The 26,087-nt window shown below is 33.6% G+C and overlaps 4 protein-coding genes across 7 annotated transcripts; 3 read left to right on the top strand and 1 right to left on the bottom strand.

The window, feature by feature from the left end:
• The first annotated feature begins 54 nt into the window (after nt 1-54).
• On the top strand, nt 55-6,700 carry LOC128669103 (zinc finger protein 492-like). Of its 2 annotated transcripts, XM_053743588.1 has the most exons (9): nt 55-118; nt 1,390-1,438; nt 3,037-3,256; nt 3,640-3,758; nt 3,911-4,093; nt 4,211-4,362; nt 5,272-5,386; nt 5,890-5,989; nt 6,464-6,700. In XM_053743588.1, exons 1-9 carry the CDS (start codon nt 70-72, stop codon nt 6,635-6,637), a joined length of 1,161 nt encoding a protein of 386 aa, XP_053599563.1. In that variant the 5' UTR covers nt 55-69; the 3' UTR covers nt 6,638-6,700. The 2 variants fall into 2 exon arrangements, with proteins under 2 accessions (XP_053599563.1, XP_053599564.1); XM_053743589.1 differs by lacking the exons at nt 55-118; nt 1,390-1,438 and adding an exon at nt 2,810-2,968.
• A 529-nt stretch (nt 6,701-7,229) lies between these two features.
• On the top strand, nt 7,230-11,927 carry nSMase (neutral sphingomyelinase). Of its 2 annotated transcripts, none has more exons than XM_053743591.2 (7): nt 7,230-7,318; nt 7,601-7,640; nt 7,720-7,893; nt 8,245-8,428; nt 9,084-9,238; nt 9,860-10,052; nt 10,534-11,927. In XM_053743591.2, exons 2-7 carry the CDS (start codon nt 7,603-7,605, stop codon nt 10,975-10,977), a joined length of 1,188 nt encoding a protein of 395 aa, XP_053599566.1. In that variant the 5' UTR covers nt 7,230-7,318; nt 7,601-7,602; the 3' UTR covers nt 10,978-11,927. The 2 variants fall into 2 exon arrangements, with proteins under 2 accessions (XP_053599566.1, XP_053599565.1); XM_053743590.1 differs by having other exon boundaries at nt 7,274-7,386.
• A 231-nt stretch (nt 11,928-12,158) lies between these two features.
• On the bottom strand, nt 12,159-17,013 carry LOC128669102 (uncharacterized protein). Its single transcript, XM_053743587.2, has 6 exons — nt 16,374-17,013; nt 15,530-15,769; nt 15,005-15,286; nt 14,439-14,541; nt 13,875-14,049; nt 12,159-13,016 (listed from the first exon to the last, which is right to left on the bottom strand). Exons 1-6 carry the CDS (start codon nt 16,634-16,636, stop codon nt 12,772-12,774), a joined length of 1,308 nt encoding a protein of 435 aa, XP_053599562.1. The 5' UTR covers nt 16,637-17,013; the 3' UTR covers nt 12,159-12,771.
• A 333-nt stretch (nt 17,014-17,346) lies between these two features.
• LOC128669315 (uncharacterized protein) lies at nt 17,347-25,933 on the top strand. 2 transcript variants are annotated; one of them, XM_053744067.1, is made up of 7 exons: nt 17,347-17,612; nt 17,884-18,009; nt 19,364-19,881; nt 20,313-20,620; nt 21,008-21,144; nt 21,591-21,695; nt 22,268-25,933. In XM_053744067.1, exons 2-7 carry the CDS (start codon nt 17,935-17,937, stop codon nt 22,505-22,507), a joined length of 1,383 nt encoding a protein of 460 aa, XP_053600042.1. In that variant the 5' UTR covers nt 17,347-17,612; nt 17,884-17,934; the 3' UTR covers nt 22,508-25,933. The 2 variants fall into 2 exon arrangements, with proteins under 2 accessions (XP_053600042.1, XP_053600041.1); XM_053744066.1 differs by having other exon boundaries at nt 21,591-21,773.
• Nucleotides 25,934-26,087: the final 154 nt, after the last annotated feature.

Below are 26,087 nucleotides of genomic sequence, written 5' to 3'. Positions count from 1 at the left end.
GCAACTATGCAAGCTAATATTAGTATGCAGGAAAGGACGCGCATTATCGAAAATCTAGATGCATATAATATGGAATATACTACATCTCAAATTGCTAATGAGACAAGATTTACCTTCTGTAAGTATGCCTTTTGTTATGGATTACGTATTATTGCAAAAAACGGTTTTAATTAGGCTCTCAACAGATTTTTCATTTAACATTATCATATTATATTTACTTTGTCTTGTTTCGGTGGATAACAGTAAAGCGGTGGATAACTCGTTTTCAAGAAGGTTGTTGTTGTAACCACTAAGTCGCGTATAGTGGTCGTCTGCGGCATATTAGTGCATCACAACGAAGCTTCATGGTTCAAAAATACGAATCAAACAGCTTTCTGCCGACTTCTGTGTTCGCAAATATTCCACACTAGTAAGGACACCATCCGACGAATTCTGCATTCAGAAGGAATACACTATAGGAAGCACTATAGGTTAAAAACCCTACCTATCGGATAGTCATAAACAAAACAGACTATCATTTGCAAGGCAGTGTTTAGATTTTGATTGGACCGGTACTATATTTACTGATGAGAAATCGTTTATGTCATCTCAACATGGAAGACTTCATAAATGGCACAGGGATGCAACTCGTTATAATGACAAAAATGTTATGGCAAATATGGAATCTGGACGAGCTGTATGAAAGTATGGGAAAATTTAAATGGAACAGATATGTTTTGCAATATAGACGGATCAATGCGGCGGCACTTGTAGTTATTGATAATAGGGGAGCTTATATTAAATGTTAACTTTTTCTCTTTCATCTTAAATATATAATGTTTATAATTGTAAAATAATACTATATTTACAGTTCCTATTTTACGTATGTGTATATAATATTTATTACCCATTGATATGTGTAAACAAAGTGTTGTTATGTAAAATATTGAATTAAAAACTTCATTGAACTTTTTATTGATTTTTTTTTTCAAATCACTTGTATAGGTAATATTAACCTCCTATATATTCATTTAATTTTGGTTTAGTTGGTATTTATAAACCAAGCAAAACTTAAAAATAAAAGCTTTTAATTACCAAAATTCTATTGCAACTTCCAACACGAAAATGGCACAGTGCTCGATTGGAACCGAATTCATTGCTGGTCTAAGACCGAGCTGCAAGACCATTATAACTATGAGTCATTTGACGAAATAAAGAATCGGACTAGTAGTAATAATAAACAAATCAGCAGCCTGACAACCATCCCCATATTTTATAGAAATATATTGAGCCTTATGTCTTCTCAGTTAAATTTATATTCATTTGTTGTACTTTATGTCGATGTGTGCGTGAGTTGCGCGCTCGCCAGCGCGCCAATTTAGTCATTAAGCTATGTATGGACTTTTACAGCTTACTGTACATATGGCCCGACCTCTTCTTCTTGCGCGTTGATTGAAAGGTAACTATATGAAGCTCTATGTAAGTAAGACTGGATCTATGATCCAAAGTTCATATATTGTTATCCCTTTCATCGGTAGCCCAGTGGCGGAGACGCCAGTAGGCTATTCAAAATTTGCCGCCCCTTCTGTGCTCTTTCTATTTCTATTTCGATACCCTAGTTCGCTAGTTTATAATTATATTGTTTTGTTGAATAAATTGCAACTTCATGAAATTTCATGATTTGTGTACAAATAATAGTATTATTGTCTTCATATCAGATTTGACCATTATTGGTATTACTATAAAATAAAGTTTCAATCCACGGTTTAGTTTAGGCAACACAAGTTATTTTATTTTATCAGTTAAGAAAAGCCCTATCTTGTATTGTACAAGTTATGTGGAAAAAATATTTATTTATTTTTTAATAGGGAGTATAACTGTACATTTATCCCGCCAGAGTACATATTTCAGGTACACAAAAGCTTTGCCGCCCTTTGCTATGTCGATTAAAGCGTTTATTTTAGAGTACTTTATTAATCCTTTCATTATATAAGCATTCGTTTTTGTCACATACAACAATTTAGCATATTCGGTTGCCGAAATATTGGGAAAAATAGTTTTCCATAAGATAAAAAAAACTTCGAAAATTATGGAATACGCCTTACGCTGTAAAATTTTCGAGACAGTCGAGTAGAAGCTCGAAACACTTCACACGTGAAGACTTATTAAAATATGGACTCCATAGAGATCTTCAGTCAAAATCAAGTTTATATCAGTTTATGACCACAGTTGACCAAATAATCCTGAACATAACCTAAAATAATTTTATTATTTTCAGGATAATCCACTAAATCCTTCCTTTTTCCTTTAAACTCGCACCACGAACCACGATTGCCTAGAAGGTATTTTTGGTCATAAATCTGCAACAATATTGAAAATTGGCGCTTTTTGCCTCCATTGGCAATGTTTGTGTACCTTAGTTGTACCAGTAGCGCCATCTGTGCTGAGCTTTGCGTAATATGCCCTATTCTGTATAAGTAACAAAAAAAAAACTCAAAAAAGGTCAAATTTCCGCCCCCTAAAATCTGCCCTCCCTAGGCTCAGGCCCAGTCAAACTTACAGGTAAATCCGGTAAGTACTTGCGCAACCTCTCTTCTTAATTCTAGCAGATTGGGCCGGGCTCGTGATGTGGGATAAAAGGTACAACGTTCTGTCTCTTTTCTTCTCATATATTATAGTACTCACATCTCTTTCTTGTATAAGCGAAATAGAATCTATAGCATTCTCTGTCTACATCTATGATAACTTCATCGTTATCAATACTATATCAATTTATCGATAGTCCTATTGGCACCTATGTAGTTCCACTATTGCCGAACTACACTGTCGATAAACTACTCGAAAGTTACCTATCGATCGGCAACACTATTCTTGTCATTTAGTATTTTTTTGCTTTTTGGTTTTATTTTGTTCATGTTGTGGTACAATGGAGATATTGAATTTCACGACGAAAACCTGAAAGGAAAGATAGGTTTAAAACAAACAAGCTGTAAGCCGAAAAAGAGTTAAATATTATAAGTTATGTACAAGCAGTAGACTTACCTATTGTGGAAAAAGTATTGCAGATGCTGAAGGTAATAATCACCGGCGGTCCCAAACGATTTCTTTAATGGACAGCGAAGAAAATAATGAGGTGGAGGAGATGGAAATGGAGGTCGTCAAAACTAAAGTTAAGCGCAAGGAAAAGAAAGGGTATCCATGTCCTCACGAAGGCTGCAAAGCTGCGTTCAGCCGACCGTATCGGCTGTCAGAACATCTGTTCGTACACTTCAACTATGTAAGTTTTTGAAGACATTTTTGATATCTACAATTTGGTTAAATTTATAGTCCCTTGGCTGACTTTGCCTACCCGGCAAAAGATGATATTTGATGATAATAGGTACACATTATTATCACATCTGTTTCCCATGGTAGGCAGAGATTAATTGTCAAGATTGTGGCAAGGGTCTTGCTCCCCTTGCCACACATTTTTATTTGTCAATTTGCCTTGACAAATAAAAATAAAAATAGTCAATATATCCACTAATTAGGAGTTCCTCCTTTTTTAATTTGTAGCAAATTATGTTATTCCTTTATTTGTATTCTAAGAAAGTGGTATTTACAAACCACACCCTTGTGTTCTATATTCTGAAATTTATATTTTATTGGTGTAACTTACAGAAAGCTTACCGATGCACAGAACCTGCCTGCGACAAATCTTATACAAACAGAAGCCATTTAACCCGTCATATAAATACAGCCCATAGATCTGTTCCAGCTCAACCCAGAACAACATTCAGGTCATTATTTTTATTATCTTATGAAATGTTGAATTCTACTATAAAAAGTTTTGGATGCAAAAGCTGTTTGCATGACTGAAAGAAAATAATAATATATAATTTTTTTATGGTATAAATAGTAAAAACTTACCATGATTATTTTAATTTTGCAGTTGTCCTTCGTGCATCAAATCATTCTCCAATTCCCAGAATTTGAAGCGCCATGTCAAAGAATATCATTCACCTGATAGTACACGGAGCCCTATGTTAAGTTGTGATCATTGTAAAGCGGAGTTTAGAACAAGAAACCTACTTTGTGCCCATATGTTCATTCACAGTGGCATAAAATCCTTTCGGTATATATTTTGCTTCAACTTTTGATGCATCCCAGATATTGTTGCACTACTGTGTTATTACTAAGTTAGCACTTGGGACACACTACAACATTTAAAGATTTCTTTCTTTTTTTTCAGTTGTGATTGTTGTTCAAAAGAATTTGTGAGCCATAATGAAAAGAGAAAACACATGAGAGCACACAAAACTTATGAGTGCCCCGATTGTCCCATGAAGTTTAATCTCTATGCTAAATTTCTGGAGCATAAACAAAACAATCACAAGAGGGAAGGTAAGCAGGTATTTTAGTAAATTAACATTTAATGATTTTGTAGCATAAAATTGTATATTGTTTGAACAATATACAACTTTATGCTACAAAAGGGTATTTGAAGGAAAGATAAAAGATAAACTTAAGTTAGGTACCATACAAAGAAAAATAATGTGAATTGAAGAGGCAACCAACTATTTAATCGAATGAGCAAAGCAAGTGAGGTCTCAGTTTCAGCTGGGCCAAAAATGCTTTCGTATTTCCGTGTGATCTCCTCTAGAGGTCGCATTTCTCAACAGATTCCCTTGAAATGTTTCACCAGCATTGTCAAAAGACTGATAGTCGAGGTTGTTTATAAAGAAATGGTTGGTGTGAGAGAGAGTTCGAATTCCACCAGTAAGAGTTCCTCTTTTTAGTTCATTGTATTTGTTTTTATTTTATGACCAGTATTTTGAAGCTTATTTTACAAGTTTTTTAAAAGTATACCTACAGGAAACATTCGTTTTGGTGCTTAAAGACTACTAAATAAAAAAAAATTAAAATTCATTATTTAAAATAAAATACAATTTCATTTTTTTGTCAATCTATATTGTGAGGCCAAAGTTATATACATCTTGTAAATATGTGCAAAATTTTAGCTCAATTGGAAACTGGAAAGTAGGTAGATCAAATTTATCTTGCTCCTTAGATTTGACTCGAACTTACATATATACATCGATTGCAAATTAAATAAAAAGTCAGGGATAATAGTGTTGTGAAAAGTTCCTTCGATCTGTAATCTCTATAAGCTCGCAATTCAGAAATTAGACCTTCACAGGCACATTTTCACATACCTTTATTTAACAAAGCTACCAACTACTAAGAAACTGTAAGACATTAGAGACATTTCTATTTATGATACAGACTTACTTAGAATAATTTTTATTTCAGAATACAAATGTGAGGAGTGTGGAATGACCTTCAAACAGAGATGCTACCTTCTACGACATATCAGAACCCATGTCTGTACAAAAGTTTTTCATTGTCCATATGAGGGTTGTCAGAGGTAACAATAATTCTTATTACATTCGAATATTTTACTAAGCAATGGTACTGTTTAGTCCTCCCGCAAATTTAATTATTAAGTATGACAAAGTGTGCAATGCATCAGTGGCTCTTATCGGGTTGCTACTGTCCTTGGTCTGTGGTGTTTGCTTACCACTGCAACCTTGCCTTGTGGGTAGTCCATCTAATTATACTATACAATAAATAAATTAGATTCAACAAAAAATCTATCAATTTCTTTATAATGCGGATATTATTTAGAGTAAGTGTAACTTTTTGGATTAAATTCAAAATTCAACTAGATGAAGTACATCACAAATTCACATTGACAAATTAAAAATGACATGCCTAAAAAGTCCAGGTTTATGACTAAAAAACTAAAACCTGCCAAAACATTAGAATTTTTGGACCGAAAAGTGGACTTCAAACTAAACTTAGATCATCTCATGAATCTTGGTTCTTGGTGGCGAAGAAAAACCATTTAAAAGATTTTTTTTATTGCAGGTACTATACTAGAAATAGTAACTTGAAGCAACACATTATGGTGCGACATTTGAACTTCACATATAACTGTACCATTTGCCCTGCCCAACTGTCAACTAAGGTCGGTTCATTTTTTGATTATAACAAATGATGGTCTTTATGAAGAGACCAATATATTCGTGCAGTTTATATTCCATATGTATATTATGTTCCATATTGTGATGACATGTTATTCTTGAAGAATGGAAAAATATGTTACTACTAAAGATATTAATAAGAAACAAGTTTTTCACAAAAATACAGTTTTTGCCACAAGCTTTTATTGTCGTCAGAGAGGTCTCTTCGTCATCTTGTTGCATATAACGCCTGACAAAAAACCCACGTTCGTGCTGTAAATCGTTGAGGAATTTCCTCGTTGGGAGCCGACCCTGGGTGCACAATCTGGTCATGCTTGTCATAATAATGCATTGTCATGGAAACTGACGTGGGAAATATCAACTCTGTAGGACAACTGGAAGTAGGAGAAATTACAGACTGAAACTAAATAAAAGCTTGTAACAATACTAATATGACTTAATGATATCAAATTTTTCAGGCTAAGTTGGATTATCACATGAATCTACATAATGGGCCTAAAAAGGAGAAACCACCACCAAAAACAAAGGCCACTGGAAGGAAGCCAAGATTCGACAAAGGAGAGGCCAAATCTTCCACAGCCCTCAAAATTTCTGGACTTCCAGAAGCATTAGTTGAAGTCTGCATGGATTAATTTCCGCCTATTAATTTATTTTAAAGTTAAGCAATTGTAATCTAAAATATATGTTTAGCCGAATTCTTGAATTTTGTACTGTATTCCTTTACTTGAAACTTTTATTATTCTGTCTGTGTAAGTATCTAATATAAAGGACGTAAGGACGTCGACAGAAAATAATTCTATAAACTTCGTCATACAAGAAAGATAAATGTGTATAATACTAAATCTTTTTGCCCTTCACATTGTGCTCGATTTTACCAAGGCCCTTCCATACAACTTTCGGCCTAACCAAGAGGTAGCCGGTAGTGGGCCGAAAGTTGTATGGAAATCTCATGGATTTCATAAGTACTTTTTAAACGTAAGAAAAGAAAGATAGCCTTATTGAAAATCTCATGGAATTAATAAGTACTACGTACACTGAGTGCCTACTAATTCCATGGGAAATCTATATTTAAGTATGCTAATTATAGCTATTTTTACGTACGTACGTACAATCAACCACATATGACCCTGCATGAATGTAGGCGGGACTTTTTTGGCACGGAAGAACAATGAATGGTCTTCGTTAGTTTAATAAACTGGCAACCCAATAAGTATTTTTATTTGACATAGGTAACAAAACTGACATTGATGTTTTGATTTTGACTTTTTGTTCCAAAAGTTTTGGTTTTATTTTAGCAGCTGTTTAATCGCAAAGTAGGTAGCCTACCTACATTTTTGTGTTTAATTAAATAAATTATTCTTAATTTTTGAATAGAATTAAGGTTAAATGTTTATTATTTATGTTAATTCAAAACGAACAATCGCCTTCATTTAATTAAAACAATATTTACACTCCAATCCAACATTTATCTCTAACGAACAAAGAACAGTAGAACTAAGAGTGCTACATATACAAATCTTTTAGTTGTTGTTCTTTTGTACTACTTTGTTAATTTATATCTAAGTTTTATACTGATTTATTCGATTATTCCATAGGCATGGAGTTACAATTAAGTATTTTCACTTTAAATTGTTGGTGAGTACTTTTAAGAATTTTCGAAATCGGTTAAAAACTTCTAATGGTTGACAAAAATGTAACTTCTAATTACTTGCAGGGGCATCCCAGTGGTTTCCAAAAATCGTAAAGAGAGAATGGAAGCTATATCAAAATATTTATTATCAGGTGCTCATAATATTGTGTGCCTGCAGGAAGTTTGGAGTGAAAATGATTACTTATTTATAAAAGAAAATCTAAAGAATGAACTTCCTTACTCACATTACTTCTATAGGTTAGTATTATCTTTTGTTTCTGTGTTATTTACCACTAGATGTTACATGGGCCTTTGCTCCCATGGGAATTTTGAGATAAAATATAGCCTATAGCAATCTTGGATAATGTACCTTTCTAATGGTGAAAGAACTTTTGAAATCGGTTCGCTAGTTTCGGAGATTACCCGTCTCACACATACAAACTCACAAACGGTTACCTCTTTATAATAATAGTATAGATTTATAGACACTGCAGGTTTGTTTTTAGATTTCTTGTTCTATTTTAAATTTCAAACAAGATATAGTTTGTATTATATAACGATTTTATGCTTAGAAAACTTTCCTTATATTTATTATATTTTTATTTCCAGTGGTGTGCTTGGGTCTGGTCTATGCATGTTTTCAAAATGGGAAATCCAAGATGTGTTCTTTCACCAGTGGCCGTTGAATGGATATATTCACAAGATCCATCATGGGGACTGGTTTGGAGGGAAAGGTGTAGGGCTGTGCCGTATCAAGTGTCAAGACAGACTTATTAATGTTTATTGCACCCATGTAAGTTTTGCATTTGATCTGAATTACAAATTATCAGAATGTTTTTCATTGTAAATTTTATTTGACATTGCTTTTTTTAGGCTGTCAAATTTTGTATGAAGATAAGATAAGTTAGATAGAATGCTTGCATTTGCAAAAGTTGCTCATGAAAATTACAAGGGCTTAACAACATTTGCTGAGTCAATCAGATACAACAAAATGAAACATACAGTATCATTTGTCTATCTAGGGCTTTATGTCTTTGCAAAAAATATTTTATAAGTTGCTAACGACCTTGAAAGTGTATGTGAGTTCTCATTTAAAGACATGGTAATTGAATGACTTTCAAGGTTGTTATAATTATTAGCAATTGGTATGTGAAATGGTTTGTCAATACCAACCAATGGTAGATATTTATTTCTTTTTAACACAAATCACAACTGAAATTCAAGTACCTATATGAAATCCCCAAACACACACATCGAGTCAATGTAAAAATAAATAAATAAATATTAGGACAAATCACACAGATTGAGCTAGCCCCAAAGTAAGTTCGAAACTTGTGTTACGGTATACTAACTCAACGATACTATATTTTATATGTCGTCAATGTGGCTACAATGCTGTCAGCATCCTAATATTGAATTATCATTTATGTTACATTTTTATATTACAGTTACATGCAGAGTATCACACAGATGACATTTATTTAGCCCACCGAGTGCTCCAAGCGTATTCCACTGCAGAGTTTGTGAAGTTGACGACATATCCAGCAGACGTTTCCATACTGGCAGGTGACCTGAATACAGGACCTGGAGATTTGTCTTTTAGGTGAATCCCATTACTTTCAAGCCTATACTCACTTCCTCAATGCAATATAAAGCAAATGTCTCATCAAATATTTTTTCGTAATTAAGAAATGTACATATTTTTATTGTTTAGTTTTCCTTGTTTATTAATCTAGTGGTTTAATTTTTTGTTTATCTAATCCAATTTATGATAAAACATGAATTAGCAACAGTTCTACCTAGAATCTAGGTGTACATACATACTTGTCTTTTTGATTGTCTAGAGATAACTAGTTTTTAGTCATCTAATAGGGTATTGGAGTATGCCCATCTCTTATATATCATTTATATTTTGGGGTTAATAGCTAATCCGAGGTATCAGCTCAATATCAAATTTCATAAAAATTGAACCACTTGAGCTAAAGAAATAACAAACATATTAACAAATTTCATAAAAATGTTCGCCTTTATAATATAAAATCATTTTAATATTAAATATGGTGATGGGATTGAGATATTAGAGCAACATTTATGCATTTTTTTTTTCTTAACATTATTTTTCTATATTTTGTTAATATTACTTCTCTTTATAACATAACAATCTACTTAGGTACGAGTACTACAGTTTCATTTTAAAAATTGAATCATATTAATTTTTTTACAGGATGCTAACTCAGCTACCACAGCTTCTTGATCCCTTCGACCTTAAATGTGAAGAAAGCAACCCCACAGTCCGCAAGGCGACCGGGACATGTGACAACGCCAACAACAGCTACTCGGACAAAAAGATGGTGAAGACTGCTCCGGAAGGAAAGAGAATCGATCATATACTGTTCCACGTCAATTCTAATGTAGAGGTAGTGTATTATATTTTTATTTTTTAATTTCAATTTATTCATGGCGTTACAGCCCCGACTGACAACGCACTCGGGAGGATAAGAGAGAAATTATAAATTATTTTACCATTATTTTCTTAATTTCTCATCATTAAGTGCAGACCACTCGTGTATGTTCAACAGGAGACAGGGCAACCTACTAGACCGTAAAAGTACCGAAACAGACAAGTATATAATTTGAACAAGTTATTTTTTATTGCCCTAAACGTGACCTAATCTAAAATTTCAATGAAATTATAATAAATTGATAAGATCAATGGCCCTAAGATGCACAAATACAGAAACCGGCACAACCCATCCCAGAACTGCAGACAAATATTTGTGATCCCAGAACCTCCTAATAACGAACGAGCGTGGTTACCACTAAACTTTTTGTCAAATGTGAAGAAAGGCAAAATGAAGACAACACCCAATCACAATCATTCTCTCTTTATATCCGCAGGCCAGCGTCGTCAACTTCGGGAACCCGTTGGAAGACCGCGTCCCGAACCAGCCGTTCTCGTACTCGGACCACAATGCGGTCATGTTGGAGCTCCGGCTGTCGCCCGCTAAGGCCAAGTGTCGCAGAGAGCCCAGCAAAGACGACGCCTTCGACAACACCGTCGCCGAAGCAATCAAAGTCTGTCGCGAAGCCACAGACACCATATCGAAATCAAAAAAGTTATTCCTCACCTCTGGCGGCCTTCTGTTCATGCTTCTACTAGGCACCGTCGGCTTTTGGCCGAACAACGTATTCTGTGACGTCATCAAGATCATTATGACAGGCCTATGTTTTTATTACTTGGTGATGGGCACTTTGTGGAATAGAATTGAATTGAACAGTTTGAAAGCCGGGTTGCTTGCACTTGAGAATTTCACGAAAACCAAAATATCTGACATCAACTGAGAATGACTTTTTTTTTTTCAATACTATGTAACCATAAGTATTATTTATATGTAAGTATTACATGTTAACTTTTTAAAAGTCGTATTGTGGCACATTGCAGGACTATTCAGTTTTTATATTTCACTGTACTTACAAACTATGCTATTACGAGTATTTATAAACACATGTATATTATAAGAATATTTTATAGATAATATATCGTCTGTGATAAGTAGGTATATCAATTTCTTGCCAGTGACACCTAATTTTAATGTTCCTTATATATATATAGTATATGTTAAAATTATTCTGCAAACAGAATAGATAAAACAAATGAATATCCCTAATAACCCATTGTATTTAATTTAAAATATGTAATACAGGTAAATATAAGTCTGTGGGTAAATACATTTTATTTTATTTCATTTTATTATTTTTTCATTATCTGTTTGTATTATAATAACATATCAGAACTAAGGGGCTATATATTTTTATATATTTAAAGTATCAATAAATATAATCTTAGATAATCAATTTTGCCCATTCCGCTCATCGATTACGTACTACTTACTGTTAAGATGAGAAGAAAAACGGCAGAGATAATAATAATAAATAGCTTAAATGGCACCCGCGTACCATCGAGGTATATTTATTTAATTTATGTCCAGTGTCCTTATCTACACTTATCTTACATTCCAACTTTATAAACTTTTATTATATAAAACATTTTCTATGATATAGTACGAAATTACCATTAAAATTCCCTTTAGATCTAGGTCTATATAGGGTTCATGCAGCAATGCTCAGTTCCATCCATTCCATTCCATTGAAAAACCTGCTCACTAAAGTGTGATTTTACATACCTATGTAATTTAAGATTGTGATTATTTATAAATCAATATAGTAATAAAATATAAAACTTGTTTGCTCTTATGACATAATAATTTAATAAATGAATTAAATGACAAAAAGCTTATATTATTTAAATTCTGCATTAACTGGATTCTTCCAATACCACATTTTTGTATCAAAAACTACTTAATTTATAAGAAAATTATAACTTTTTACTTAAAATGAATTGAAAGACTTTCGCATTTATAATGTTAATATAGATATCCTTACGGATGTCCAGCCGTGTCCCTAAAAATATGCTAATTCTTTTTAGAGCGTTGTTACGAAAACTTTAAATAATAACCACAAAATGTTATTGTACATATTTTTAATGTCTAAAACTTAACAGATAAATTACTATTCAATATTCTGTGTGTAAAATAATATCACAATAACAAAATATTAATATATTACAGTCACATTTATTTATAAGTAAGTATTAAGATCATAAAAATAGCTTATACATAGCTTTTTTGCATAGTAGATAATTACAATGTAATTAGTAACTGTCAATCGAATTAAACGAAAAAGCTTTGGTAATAGTTGTTACAATTTTGCACATAAAAATATATCCTCTACTATATTATAAAAGTATGATTATTTTGATACAATGTTTACCATATACAAAGCATTAACAGTATGAGTGGATGTATGAAAAAATCGCTTCTCGTTGAACAAAACTACATAACTGGCTTTTTCTATACATTCCATAAAATTTAAAATAAAGTACATTTATTTATACACATACTCATTTCATTATTGTATATTTGCCAGAAATATTCTAATTTTAGTAAAAACAAAATGTTGTGATGTTTAGTACGTAAAATGTAATTTCAAAGATCATTTCGAAAGAATTCGCTCATAGAAATGAACTACAGATATAATCTTAAAATACTGAGTTGCTTTTGTCAGCTAAAAGCAAGCTCATACTTTTGGATTATCCTCCCGTTCGTCATTACTTAATAGCGGTTCAGTGTCGGAGTTGAGAAGCGTTGTGTCTATGGAGCCGTAGGTGGTGGGTCGGACTTCTACATTAGGTTCAGGGTCTATGGTCAAGTTCGGAGCGGAACTGGATGCCACCGGTTCGCTCATCAGCCGAGAACTTTCGTCGCAGCCTCGCGTCATGTGGTACATCGATTTACCTCGTAATCGTCGGCTGAATGAGCTACCTGTAACAACAACGAAGAATTAAATCTTTTATTGGATGATCAAAAGAAAATTACGTTAGTACGATAATGCGTACGTGGGAATCATTGCACATTTTTGCGCATTTAATATGTAGGTATATCATCATTATTTTCAACCTATATCAACCCACTGGGTTCCTAACACAGGCCTGGCCTTTCTTCGCGCCACTTCCTACCATGTTAGTCTCGTCCATCATTTTCCCGTCAAACAAAGTCATCTTGTTTATATACAGGTAAATTAAATGCGCAAAAATCTACGCCCATTTTTTTTCTTTGTTTTTTTTTTTGTCTCAAAAAAACTGTGTATCATTACATATCAAATCAATTTGTATAGGTAGATAAGGTAACACCTTATCTACCTATTTATTTATATTTATATAGGTATATAATATATTACGTAATATGACAAAACATTACGTAACTGGTGATTAAATTTGAAGTATCTAGGGAAACATTTTAATCTGAAGATTGAAGTATTGCTTGATTGTTAAACAATTGAGTTTTTATTGAATCTAAAATTAGTCAATAAATTAATAATAGTTTATCAATGATACTACAACTCAAGTAATGATAAACGAGTTATTATTTAATTGTAACGCCATTACACTATGAAAGTAAATCTGTTACACGTAAAGCCACTGAACATATTTAAAGTAGCTTCGCCGTCTTCAAGATGCTAATTTTTATTACGACAGAATCTTTTTCCACTGCTGGGCAAAAGCCTCACCTAACTCCTTACATGCATCATTTCTTACACTGGAGTATTTTCCATACATTCCCAATATCTTTAAAGCATTCAACCATGTGGCGATTTTTTAAATGATAGAATACTTTACTGACCCACGACTCCGAGGTGTTCGGATATGTCCCGCTTGACGTCAGACACGTCCCACATTGCCAGGAACGAGCCCAGGCACGACGGGGACGAGTCCAGTGGCGACACGAACGGCTTGTACGTGAAACTGTAGTGGTGTGCCACTGCCGCCAGGAACATCTCTATGCATATCAAGAAGTCCTGGAAAGATATTTTAAAGTATAAGTTTTTATGTAAGTTAATAATATAACTTTGAATATGGATACTTCTCGAGATTATGGAGACAAATTGCGTGGGACTCAATCTTACAATTTATGAATATAAGGTGTTCATATTTTTTCAGATTCAGACTCAATGTAATTTTTATTTCTCTACAAGCTTGATAACTTGATATTTATTAATTACTACTAATAGCCTTGCTTCACTCCCACAGGATAAATATTAATATGCTATGCGCTGTTCCAGGCTATATTCTACTAGCTTATAAAATTTACATGAAATATTTACAATAGATTTGACGATACATCTTTGGATGTCAAACATTTACATTTAATATAAATAGGATAAAAACTAATAAAAAATATATTTACCTGCAGTTTTGATGATATTATCTTTATCTTGTCTTTATCTGATATATCAAACATTGAAGATATCACCCCGCAATATACTAGAATATTGATCAAGACACCTTGGCTGAAAAATTGGAAATATTTTAGTTCAGCATATGTAGGTATATAATAAATTGTCTGTAACTTAAAACATGTTTTAATTAAATATTATGTTTTTAAATAAAAGAAAACATTTTTTCACAGTAATAAAACAATGTAGAGTTGACTTTCACAAATTTGATCAATTTTGTCCCAAATATAGCATAAACAGGTTTGCATTTCACATTTGACCTCAATTATTGGAATGGAATGACTATCATCTTGCAAAAGAATTTAGGTATGCTATGATTCCGTATTTCAAATAATGCTTCAATTTACTTCATAAAAAAAAAGATTTTTAATAAGTACTTGTTTCATGTCATTTCAGTCAGAACATGTACTAAAATTGTTTTTTTTTTACATAAAAATGTAACTTCAAACCATAAGTGGTTTTGATTTATCAGAGTTTAAAACTTTTAATATAATTTTAAAAAAGCTATATTACTTACAAGAACGAGAAAAACACTACAGCTTTTATACAAAGAAATTTTCCAATTGGTTTCATAGGTTTCAGTTCTGGCTTGTTCGCCAAATAGAAGAGAACCAGGCAGTACATCGCCACAAACTGAGAGAGGTTATTGACTGCTATCATGTATGGGAAGGCGACATTTGGGCTGAAGTCACTCTCTCCATAGACTCCACAGAGCTCGCATATGACTGAGATGACTGTTGTCAATGGTCGGACTAGGGTGTATTGAAGGATACCATGTTTGCAATTGTGTACAAATTCACTGTAACAGAAAGAGTGTGTAAGTGTGTTATTTAAAAAGTAAGCAAAGTATTTGTATTTTGGCCAGCAAAAAAATAACTGATTAGGTAGCTAAATTATCTAATTGTGCAGCAACTTACGGTCAGCAAATAATTCTAAAATAAGAAAAAAACTATAAGAAAAATCATTACTATAATTAAAACTTAATCTTATTAATTAATAAAGATACAAAGAGCATATATGGAATCATTTTCTAAATGCATACCTGCCCATTTCCCATGGAGTCATGCAGCACAATGGAAATATGTGGTAAACTTGAGGCTTTGTCTCCAAGAATGCCTCAAGATCCCGGTCCTCATTCAGGTAATTCAACAAGTATTTCATAAAATTATAAATGACATAAGCTTCGTAACACTCTCGTAAAGAGTCCATGTAAATTGACTGCTCAGGAAACTCCAGACCCAGCCATGCATTTAATGCATAGATAGGCACCATCCATAATATTCTGTAAAGTTTAAAAGTTTTCGTAAGGTATCTAAAGTAGTTTTGGTAAATGTAGAGATACAAAATAAGCTAAGGTTTTGTAAATAAAATTCTTTATACATTCCTAAATTATTTATGTAAGTATATTACTTAGTTCTTTTGTATACTGCTATTATCTATTTGGCACTTGCTGTTGTCGAAAGTATAACTTTATTGCACTTTCGTCACTAGTGATAAATGCATCCTTAAAGTTAGTTTTGGGGCACTGGTGATAAATATGAACTAGAAACTAATATCAAATGTTTTATGGTAAATTATTATCAAATTTTTGTTTTATTATTAATAAAGTCAATGCCCTCAACTGTTTCCTGTTCCAATTCAAAAATTCTGATAAATCCACCAACAAGTTAAAGTTAAGGTAAGGATCTAAGGTATTAGTAATATTTATGTCTCCAATAATCCTGCCCTTCTAATAAATACATACAATAAGTTGCAGGTGAAAAATTGTACATTGTTCCTTTTGTTGTTACATTTTGTAGATTTGAGTATATAATTCTTTGTTGTTTTCCTCTATGGAGTTAGAAATTGTTGAATTGTTTAAAGGCACATAAATGCATTGTACTCACCGAATTATATGTTTCTGTAATGAAGGTTTAGTGTAGTGAACTACATGTTGAATGATTTGCCATACCGAGATCGGTAGTGCGAGTAAAACAAACCCTCCCGCCACCAAAGATAGTTGATCAGCTTTAGTGAATCCATTTTTTATAGAACGTGCCACTAATGCAGGTACTAATGCAACTATTAATATAGCATACAATCCTATTAAAAAAGGCCTAATCCACAATCTCCATTGACTTAAGAAATTTATTATAGATGACGAACACATTGTAAGTCATTTAGTGTAATTTCAAAGTTCAACACATAGTAAATAGCACTTTGTTCATATTTCATCGAGCGAACTTAAATTAAACTTTGAATTAAATTAGCAAATCTTTTTTACGTAGGTAGGTATTTCCAGCTGTTGTGGTATTATTTTTATTCGTAATCATAAATCGTAAACAACTTCGTTTGACATTTGCTTGGCGTTATTTATTGTGGTCAATATCAAAAACATATCCAATTGAAATGAAGGCCAATCAGCTGTAGCCAATGATGCAAATATTAAAACATTTTCCGCCTATCACATTATTAGTAGGTAATAATATTTCTGATTGGAGAACGGGAGATGACGGCAGACAACATTGTTCGGAAGAAGTTCGGATCGAATCAAAATAAAATATGCCCATGCCGGTATTTTAGTATTTTTTTTAGGTAAGTATATGGGGTAAGTACTTCGGCACTCATTTTAGTCTTTCATAATTTTTATATTAGATACTGTACACTATAATCAAAACTGCAACATACTATATTTATTTGAATAATTTAAAAAACTGCTCAACTATCATCCTTGTGAAAACTCCAATTTTTAAATAACTATATCCAAACGTAAGAAAAGAAAGATAGCCTTATCGATAAACTATAATCTAAAAAGAGACAACGAATACTTACGATGTCGTCTACAAATGTTACCAGACTTGAAAAAATATAGAAAAAAAAACCATTCACAGGTGTGTAGTTTTATCAAAATGGGTTTGGTTAAAAGTTTATAATTTTACTAAAATACATTAATTTATATTAGATTTAAGTGTTATTGCATTCAAAAACCAATTCAAGATATAGCAAACGTGGGAATCAGCTTATTTGTGCATTTACAGTTATACGCGTAACACGTATTTTGTGGATCGAGTTCAGCATTGAATTAGGCCACATAGCGATCTCTCCCTAAAATACCGCTGTTCTGGCTGTCGACGTATCAAGCTAACGTGAGTTCATATTTTGTGGTCGCTCTTACATGTTTTGGTGGTTTAAATCTATTTAAGAGAGGATATATGTCGGATAATGTATTATGTTTCATAAATATTATATTGTAAGTAGATAATTCTTATGTTTTTCGTAAATGGGTCACCTCGCCATTCTTGTGAGAATCGAGTTGTTTTGTGATTTTTATCTTGTATTAACCTGAGTGTTTATAGACACGTTCATATCGTTATTGAGAGTTTGATTTCTATGATTGAGGTGTTAATGTTTTCGTAGTTTTGCAAGGCGGGAGAGTGATGTTGAGACAGGCCGCGAGCTGGTAATGTGATGTCATCGAAAGGGGAAACAGAGGCCGACTCTGGCACCGTGTCGCCACACACACCAGTAGTCAAAAATGAACCGGTAAATATTGCTTCAATTTGTCTTAGAATAACCTTAGTGGCCTTTAGTACACCAGCAACAGCTGATAAAGAACCCTTAGTCAACTTATTTATATATTGTACATGTTTCTCAGACAACCTTTCCAAAAATTGTGTTTGTTTAAATGTAATTTTTAGACAAACTAGGTAAACCTACTTTTGTAAATAGTATATATACATCAAATCAAAATTTTCTTTAATTACTACATTGATAGCAGCCTCATACTATTTTGTATTGTGTACATTTTAAATAACTGAATGTATTATCATTGAAATAGTTATGTAAGTTCTTAATTCTTATTGTGAGAGAGAATAAGGAGTTAGGAACATATAATTTATGTACATACAATATGAGGTTTGAGCTAAGCCACTTTAAGAATATTCCTTTTCACTTTGTTGCCCAAACAAGGTTAATAATGTTCATTGAATAATGATAATAATTAATAATGGAATGAACAATATCTTGTGGACTTTTGAAATTTCTAGTAATTGCAAAAGTCTGCAACTACTAGAGTAACAATAAAAAAAAAGTGTAATGAACTTCTCTATGCACACTTATTTGTACTATAAATACAATCTTGAAAGACAACCCATAAGTCTGTTTCAATTTGACTGTTAAACATTGTCTTATCAGTACCTACAGTTGGTGAAAAATCCATGTTCTATTGCAGATTATATTATCACACTATATGTATAATTTTGTATAGTATAGAAAACCTACTTGCCATTCATCAAATGTAACCTATTTGGTGCTTGTGTCAATTTTAATAGATATATAATATCTATCACTAAGCAATAGGCTAGTTGACAAATTTTTGTTCTGATGAGTTTTTGAAGGCCCTTATATTTATAGAAACACCAGTGATAACGACAATGCTATCAAAGATATGACAAAAATACAATAAACACATTTTTGGACTCTCCAAATGCTCCATACTAAATGACATGAATAAATTTGTAAAATGTTCGCAAAGAAAACTATGTTTGTTCAACACGCTACATGAAATATTACGTTTATTGTGATGACTTCTTAGTAAAAGTTGTTACACAATTTTGTTTTCATGATGATTGAGTTTGTTTGCATAATATCAAAATATAAAGGTTTATATTTAAGAACCAGAACCCAGACTTTAGCTTGTCATGGCCACATGCCTAGAACACGCAAGAAAGAGATATAAGTAGGAATTTATTGAAAGGAAGTTAAATTACAAAATTTTCATTTATGTAAGTGAGCAATGAAACAGGAGAGAACCTATGTACATCACTATTAAAATAATGTACAATATAAGTAATACATTATTACTACTTGGGTTTGAGGCATGTCAATTTCTTTCCAGATACAGCCTGCTGCCAGCAGCAAAGAAACTCCCAAAAGGGGTGGTAATACATTGCTGAAATGTACCACATGTAACAGTTTTAGTACTTTAAGTAGCCGGGCTTTAACCACACATATGGCACAGTGTTCACCAGACAATAACAATGTGGCAGGTACACAGAACGCGGACGCGCGCCCACACAGAAAACTTTTCGAATGTGACGTGTGCAACATGAAGTTTTCAAATGGCGCGAACATGCGTCGACACAAAATGCGGCACACGGGCGTGAAACCTTACGAATGCCGCGTGTGCCAAAAAAGGTTTTTCAGGAAGGACCACTTGGCAGAACACTTTACTACACACACTAAAAGCTTGCCGTATCATTGCCCAATATGTAACAGAGGATTCCAGCGTCAGATCGCCATGCGCGCGCACTTCCAAAATGAGCATGTAGGTCAGCACGACCTCGTCAAAACTTGCCCCCTGTGCAGCTACCGGGCTCCTACTATGAAGAGCCTAAGAGTACATTTCTTTAACAGGTACTTTATATTTTGTCTAACTCACTTCACTTTCTAGACTTATCATAATTTCTTACAAAATCTCACTGCCTTTAGGCGCAAGTTTATCAGATAAAACTAGATACACTTAGTCAAGGCTAGGCTATTTTTGTTTACTTATATTCGTATTCATCTCACTTTTACTTACTTGCTACCTTATATGAAAAATTGTTTGAGTTCTAAAATGCAAAATATAAACATAAAAAGTGGAACATGGATGTAACTCCCAGCTTCCTAAGATATGCCAAAACATCGTATTGTTTTGCCATAACTTGTAGCGTCGTAAGTCGTTTATGGGGTGTCTATTAAATACCTGTTGTAATACAGAAGTTATCATAATAATGTCTTGTAATAATTTCAACTCATTTAACTCTCGCACACATTTCCCTGACCTGTCCCTATGTTGTCACCAGACACGGCATTGACCTCGACAACCCTGGCCCCGGCAGCAACGTGTCATTCCTTGCCGCTGGCATCGCCAATGCGGCCTTTGCCGACGGCTCCATGGACCCCGCCGCGATCAACGCCCTGGGGGCTTTAGGTTCTGGCCTCTCAGTATCTGTGGCACCAGCCTATTCGGATAGTGGAGAAAGTAATGGAGCCCGCTCTGTTGACAACGCCACTCCCCCTATGCATTACCTTACACCCCACGTAGAGATCTCAATGGCCGATAATAATGAAACGTTCTCCCCTGGACAGTCCAATCACTTGGGCAATTCTGGTAAGTGCATTGAAATAATTTTACTTAGTACACTCGAAGCTCTTGAGTGCAGTTCGTTGGGTATAACTATTGTAATTGGATTGGAGTAAAACTTTGCCCAACAGTGGAATGTCAAAAAAAATATAGCTAAGTCTAATGCTGACTTCCAAAGCGCAGATGAAGAAAGTAGCGGCAGAACTAATGTCACCGCCAAAGTTTGGCCAACTGTTTGCAGATAGTATGTCAAATCGACGTAAACAAAAGCAATATTAATGCACTTTTCCATTTTAGATCTCTCAGTGGCATTACGTTGTTTGAAACACATAGATTTCTCCATATTGTTTATCGACTGATACAGTTTACTTCGTGATTTGTTTCGGTCGTGATTGATGGAGTTTCCTTCCCCAGACGGGACAGACTCGCGCATGAACGGCGAAGGGCCGAGCTCCCCGCAGTCGGGCGACAGCGCGGTCGCCAGCAGCTCCCTGTCTTCAGGACTGCCCGCCAATATCACGCCCTCCATCACCTTGATACCCATCAAACAGGTAACTTTGTCAACTCCACTGGAGAGTTCAAATTCAGAACTAATTTCTGAATTGCTTTTAATTCAATTCAATTAATAATATAATTTTTATGTAAGCTTCCACCAATAAGCTCAACATATAGCTATACGTGGCTCTGTCTACCGTAAGGGATAAAGACGTGTTACTTACTATACTTATATTTATCTCAAAAAGCTAGGAACTACTAGCATTTTAAAACACCCATTGCTAAAAAGAAATAGCCAGAGAAATTCGCAATATTAGTCCCTATTCTTATTTTTGTGAAATTCGGCGTTAGCAACTGAAATAGATTCTAGGTTTTCAAGATATTTTTATTTTCAATCTTTTGACGACCTAATTTTTGTCAGTAAAGAATAATTTACAACACATCTTCGAAGGTATAACATGGCCCACTTTCAATAGTCTCAACGAGCAACTTGCAATTTCAGGAGCCCAACACTCAAGACGAGTCAGGGGCGGGCGAGGGCCGGGACGGGGAGACCAATGGCGGGGACAAGCGCGCCGTGACCTCGAGTCTATCCTCTATGATTAAGGTGTCGCCACTTAAAAGTTTGCTGAGGGATGATCTGCGTAGGCGCATTAATGCCCGCGGACGCGCTCGAAATTCTAACGTATGTACTTCTTCCAGCATCATTCATTCACATTTTCCATCAACGTTTTCTTGTACTATTCACAAAAATATCAGGGCCTACGCGGACTCCCCCACATAGTCAGCAAAATTTATGTCATTAATATCTAACTGCTATGTCTAACGTGTTCGAGCAAAGTCCTCAAATTAAAGGAAAATAATTGACGTGATTCGCTTAAATTATTTATCAAGGAAAATATCAGTGATGTACATTTTGCTAGCTTATTTGATTTTATAACATTATCAGATTTATGAACACAATTATTGTCTGTCTATGAAGAGTAAAAATCGGCTTTTTCTAACGGTCGGAATTAGTTGATAAAACCCAGTGTCGTCAGCGAAGTGGACACAGCGTTCTAATTCTTCATAGACAGATAGTATGTCGCATATATTTATTGAATGCCGACGAGACGGTAAGGTAGAAGGTAAGACGGTGGGATCAGTATAAACAAGCTGACCGGCGTCCGTTGTCGGCAGGCGTCGCGGGCGTCGCCGTCGGAGGGCGGCGTGATCACGTCCACGCACGGCGACGCGGCGCTGCCGCCGTCGTCGCTGGTGTGTTCGTTCTGCGCCATCTCGTTCCCGGACTCCACGCTGTACTTCCTGCACAAGGGCTGCCACTGCGACTCCAACCCGTGGAAGTGCAACATCTGCGGCGAGCAGTGCTGCAACGTCTACGAGTTCAACTCCCACCTGCTGAGTAAGAGCCACCAATGACTGTTTGCAGGGGGGCCGTTCCAAAACCACTAACTTGTGTTTGGTTATGCACTTTACGTATATACTCTCCGCATAGTCCGCAGCACTTCACTTTGTATCTTTTCGTTTCCTTTTGATATCGTAGCTTAACTGTTTTCCTTGTTACGTCAGCCGCTCTCGGTTGAAGTGCTTCGAATATGCTGTATACTGAACGTCCCCCCGAAGCTATTTTTATTTTAAAAGTGCAAATTACGTCGAGATATATTTAGCGGTTATATTTAATAGGTGAATGAGCGAAGATATTTATAATGGATATTTTAGTACTTAATTAAAATGGGTATATTGAATGATTAAATTTAAATTAACTATGATTGGAAGAGTAGCACATAGTGATTCGATACGAATTATTGAAATGTGCTAAGAGTTGATTATATTAATATAAAAAAAATATAAGCAGTATGCAATTTACATTGCACTGCAGTGGTGAGCGTTAGCTGAATGTTATCATACTTCAGCAATACATTCCACATTGAGACGTATGCATTCCATTTTGTGAGATTAATAAAATCTTTGGTGGGGAAGAGTGACTACTTAAATACCCTAAAGGTAGATTTTATTTATTATTTCGTCTACAGTACTTAACTGTATTATACCATGATTGAAGAAAAATATAACAAAATTTTAGAGTATTTTTTGGTGCGATAGTGAATTATACAAATGTTTAGATTGTACAAATTAATATATTTTTACAATTTCGCTGTTGACAAGATGTTATAGAAAGGCATAGCCTCTATTCCGTGATTGTGTTATTATTGTGATTATGTACAGACAGGAATTATAAATTCTACATTCCGTTTTTTTACTTATGTTTTCTCTTTGAAGTGCATGTAATGCAAGTCCACGACTAATACTTAATGTACAATGAAATTTTTTTTTGTTATTGTTATTTATATTCTAAACTTTATGTGGTATGTAGATTCCGAATGTACTTAAATTATATTATATCAGTTTAATATTAATTAAACTTATTATAGGCGCTTTCTGTCCAGGGATTGCCATTATTGGCAGATTTGTTTTAAACATTACATATACAAACAAATTATTCTATATATATTTTAAACTGGGGCATCCCTATACTATTTTGGTAAACTCACAGTATATAAAAATACTATAAATTAGGGGAAATAAATGGTAAATACCATTTTGTTAATGTTTTAATGTATTTTATCTAGAATTTTATAGGCCGCAAAGTAAATATCATGTGCGATAATAATTTTCACTGATGCGTCTTGAAATACTCTCGACCTTGTAGCATCAGTGTACATTTACAGAATAATTTGCATATTATAATTGTATATTAGGAAACACTTGCTCAATATAGCTCAAGTATGGAGCGTATAGGTGTTCAATTCGCACAAATGCATAATATTTATCGATGCCCATACTTTGGAGCGGTTATAAATATTCTCTGCTACAGAAAGTGCGAGTGCGTATATAGGTGCCCGTACATAATTACTTAAAAAATATTTTTATTTTTTACTCCAAAATACTACTCCACATTCGTAGAGTGCTTCACTTAGATGAATGTTTAGATCTCCTCACAATATTTAACGTTGTTTAGTTAATTTTATTATTTACATTCTTATTTACACTAAGAAGTGCTCAACCTTATGGTGAACGATTATTAACTTTATATTAATGTGTATGTACAAAATTACAAATATCATATTTTAATTATGAAATTGGTGTTCAATTGGAAGGATACTTCCCACGGACACACGTTCACACTAGCTGTGAAGATGTATATGTTAATTATCTATCCCATACCTATTGTATTTAATTTGTTAATCCGTTCCATTCCTTTTAGGTAACCTGAGATTTACATTCCTTTAGGTAATAAGTACTTAATATCGGTTGTGGTCTTGCCTGTTAAGTTTACGAAATTGACTTAGATGGAACTGAATTTGTTTACCAACGAAGTTATGTATTTTGTTTTGTTGTTACGGTTTTGCGACATTGGTATTAGGTTAGAAGTCGGCGCGTGCGGTAGACGTCCCTCGACAGACGGACCTAGTGAGTTACCCGAAACGAGCAGTTTATTTATAAATATTTCTGTATATGTTCATAATTATATTATTGTGCTGTTTCATTGTTCGTTATGCATACTTTGATATTTCTATTCTACCGCAATCGCCGCAAAATCACTAAATGTAGGTACGTTACGATAGCTATTAATATTATTAATCGGTAACCCCATTGGGCGCCTTTACATAATCCGTCCATTATCTAATGATAAAATATTGCCTTTAATATTTAATAGAGTAATATATTTTATAGATTTTAGATATATGTAATTAAGAACAGATCTTAAGTATAAAATGTTTACAGAGTTGCAGAGTTTTAAAGATATAGATATATTTATTTAACTTCTATTTTAATGGTCCTTGGTGTCGCCAAGAAATAAGCGAATGCTGCCGATGATTGGCGTTAAATGGTCGGCGGCGCAGGGATCGTGGTTAATTGTTGCAGTTTGAATTAATATTTTATTTTCGTGTGGTAACACATTTAAATATTGTTTTAGACAAATGCATGTCCGCCATCCTTTGTATAATAAATGCGACAGTATTCTAAAAATAATATATGTGCTTAGCATTTATGTGTTTAATTTGTGCAACTTGTTGAATCGCCGATTTCATAAATTATGATGATGAAATGGAACATGATCATATTCTAAAAGTAAGTGAGATTTTATTATTGTAAATTATATTTATCAATACATATGGCCACTTCATACACGGTAATATCAAAAGAATGTGTTAGTTTAGCGATCCTCACCTTAATACCAAATCACAGCTTACCAACATTATATTTTGTATAAGTTGTTATGTGTGTAATATAATAAGATAGATAAATTAACGGTTGAAAGCAATTAATTATATGTGTAGACGGTATCGTTGATATTTTGCTGTTACATTTATTGTGTTATCATTATAAAGATTATCAATAACATTACTAATTATTGAAGGGATACTATTTACGAGAAACCAGTAATTTTATTAATGAGTGATAGTAAATATATCAAATTTAGAAAAATGTGCCTTAGATCAGTAAAATGTAAAATTGGATTAAACCACATTTTTGAAATTTATTCACATATCCCATATTTGAATATGACTATTTTGAAATTAAATATATTATGTATTGTTGTACACAACTATATAGAATCATAAATTATATAAGAATTAATATCAAACATGGCTGTTTTGCTTGTTTTTATGAAAGAAGTTTATTTGGCAGTTGAATTACATTATCATCATCCCTTACGATGATTTAAAAACACTAAATATTAAAGAATGGTACTTATTACCAAGCGTGTAGTTCTATTTATTTACTTTATTATAATTTGGTAAAGGGTCTAATAAAATATTAATAAACTATGAGATGTAATGTGTGTATTTTATTGCATCTATGCCCATAAACCCGTAAGATACAGCAGATTAGACAATACTCCCAGTAGTCGTGGACATAGAGGCCATCTTACCCTTCTATCAAAACGAGCGAAAAGCATGCGTCATCAGGCCACCACGGGTAATAAAACTAG

Source organism: Plodia interpunctella, chromosome 4, assembly GCF_027563975.2.
Source record: "Plodia interpunctella isolate USDA-ARS_2022_Savannah chromosome 4, ilPloInte3.2, whole genome shotgun sequence".
Classification (NCBI taxonomy): domain Eukaryota; kingdom Metazoa; phylum Arthropoda; class Insecta; order Lepidoptera; family Pyralidae; genus Plodia; species Plodia interpunctella.
The sequence above is the reverse complement of the archived record's forward strand: the minus strand, read 5'-3'. Positions and strand labels throughout refer to the sequence as shown.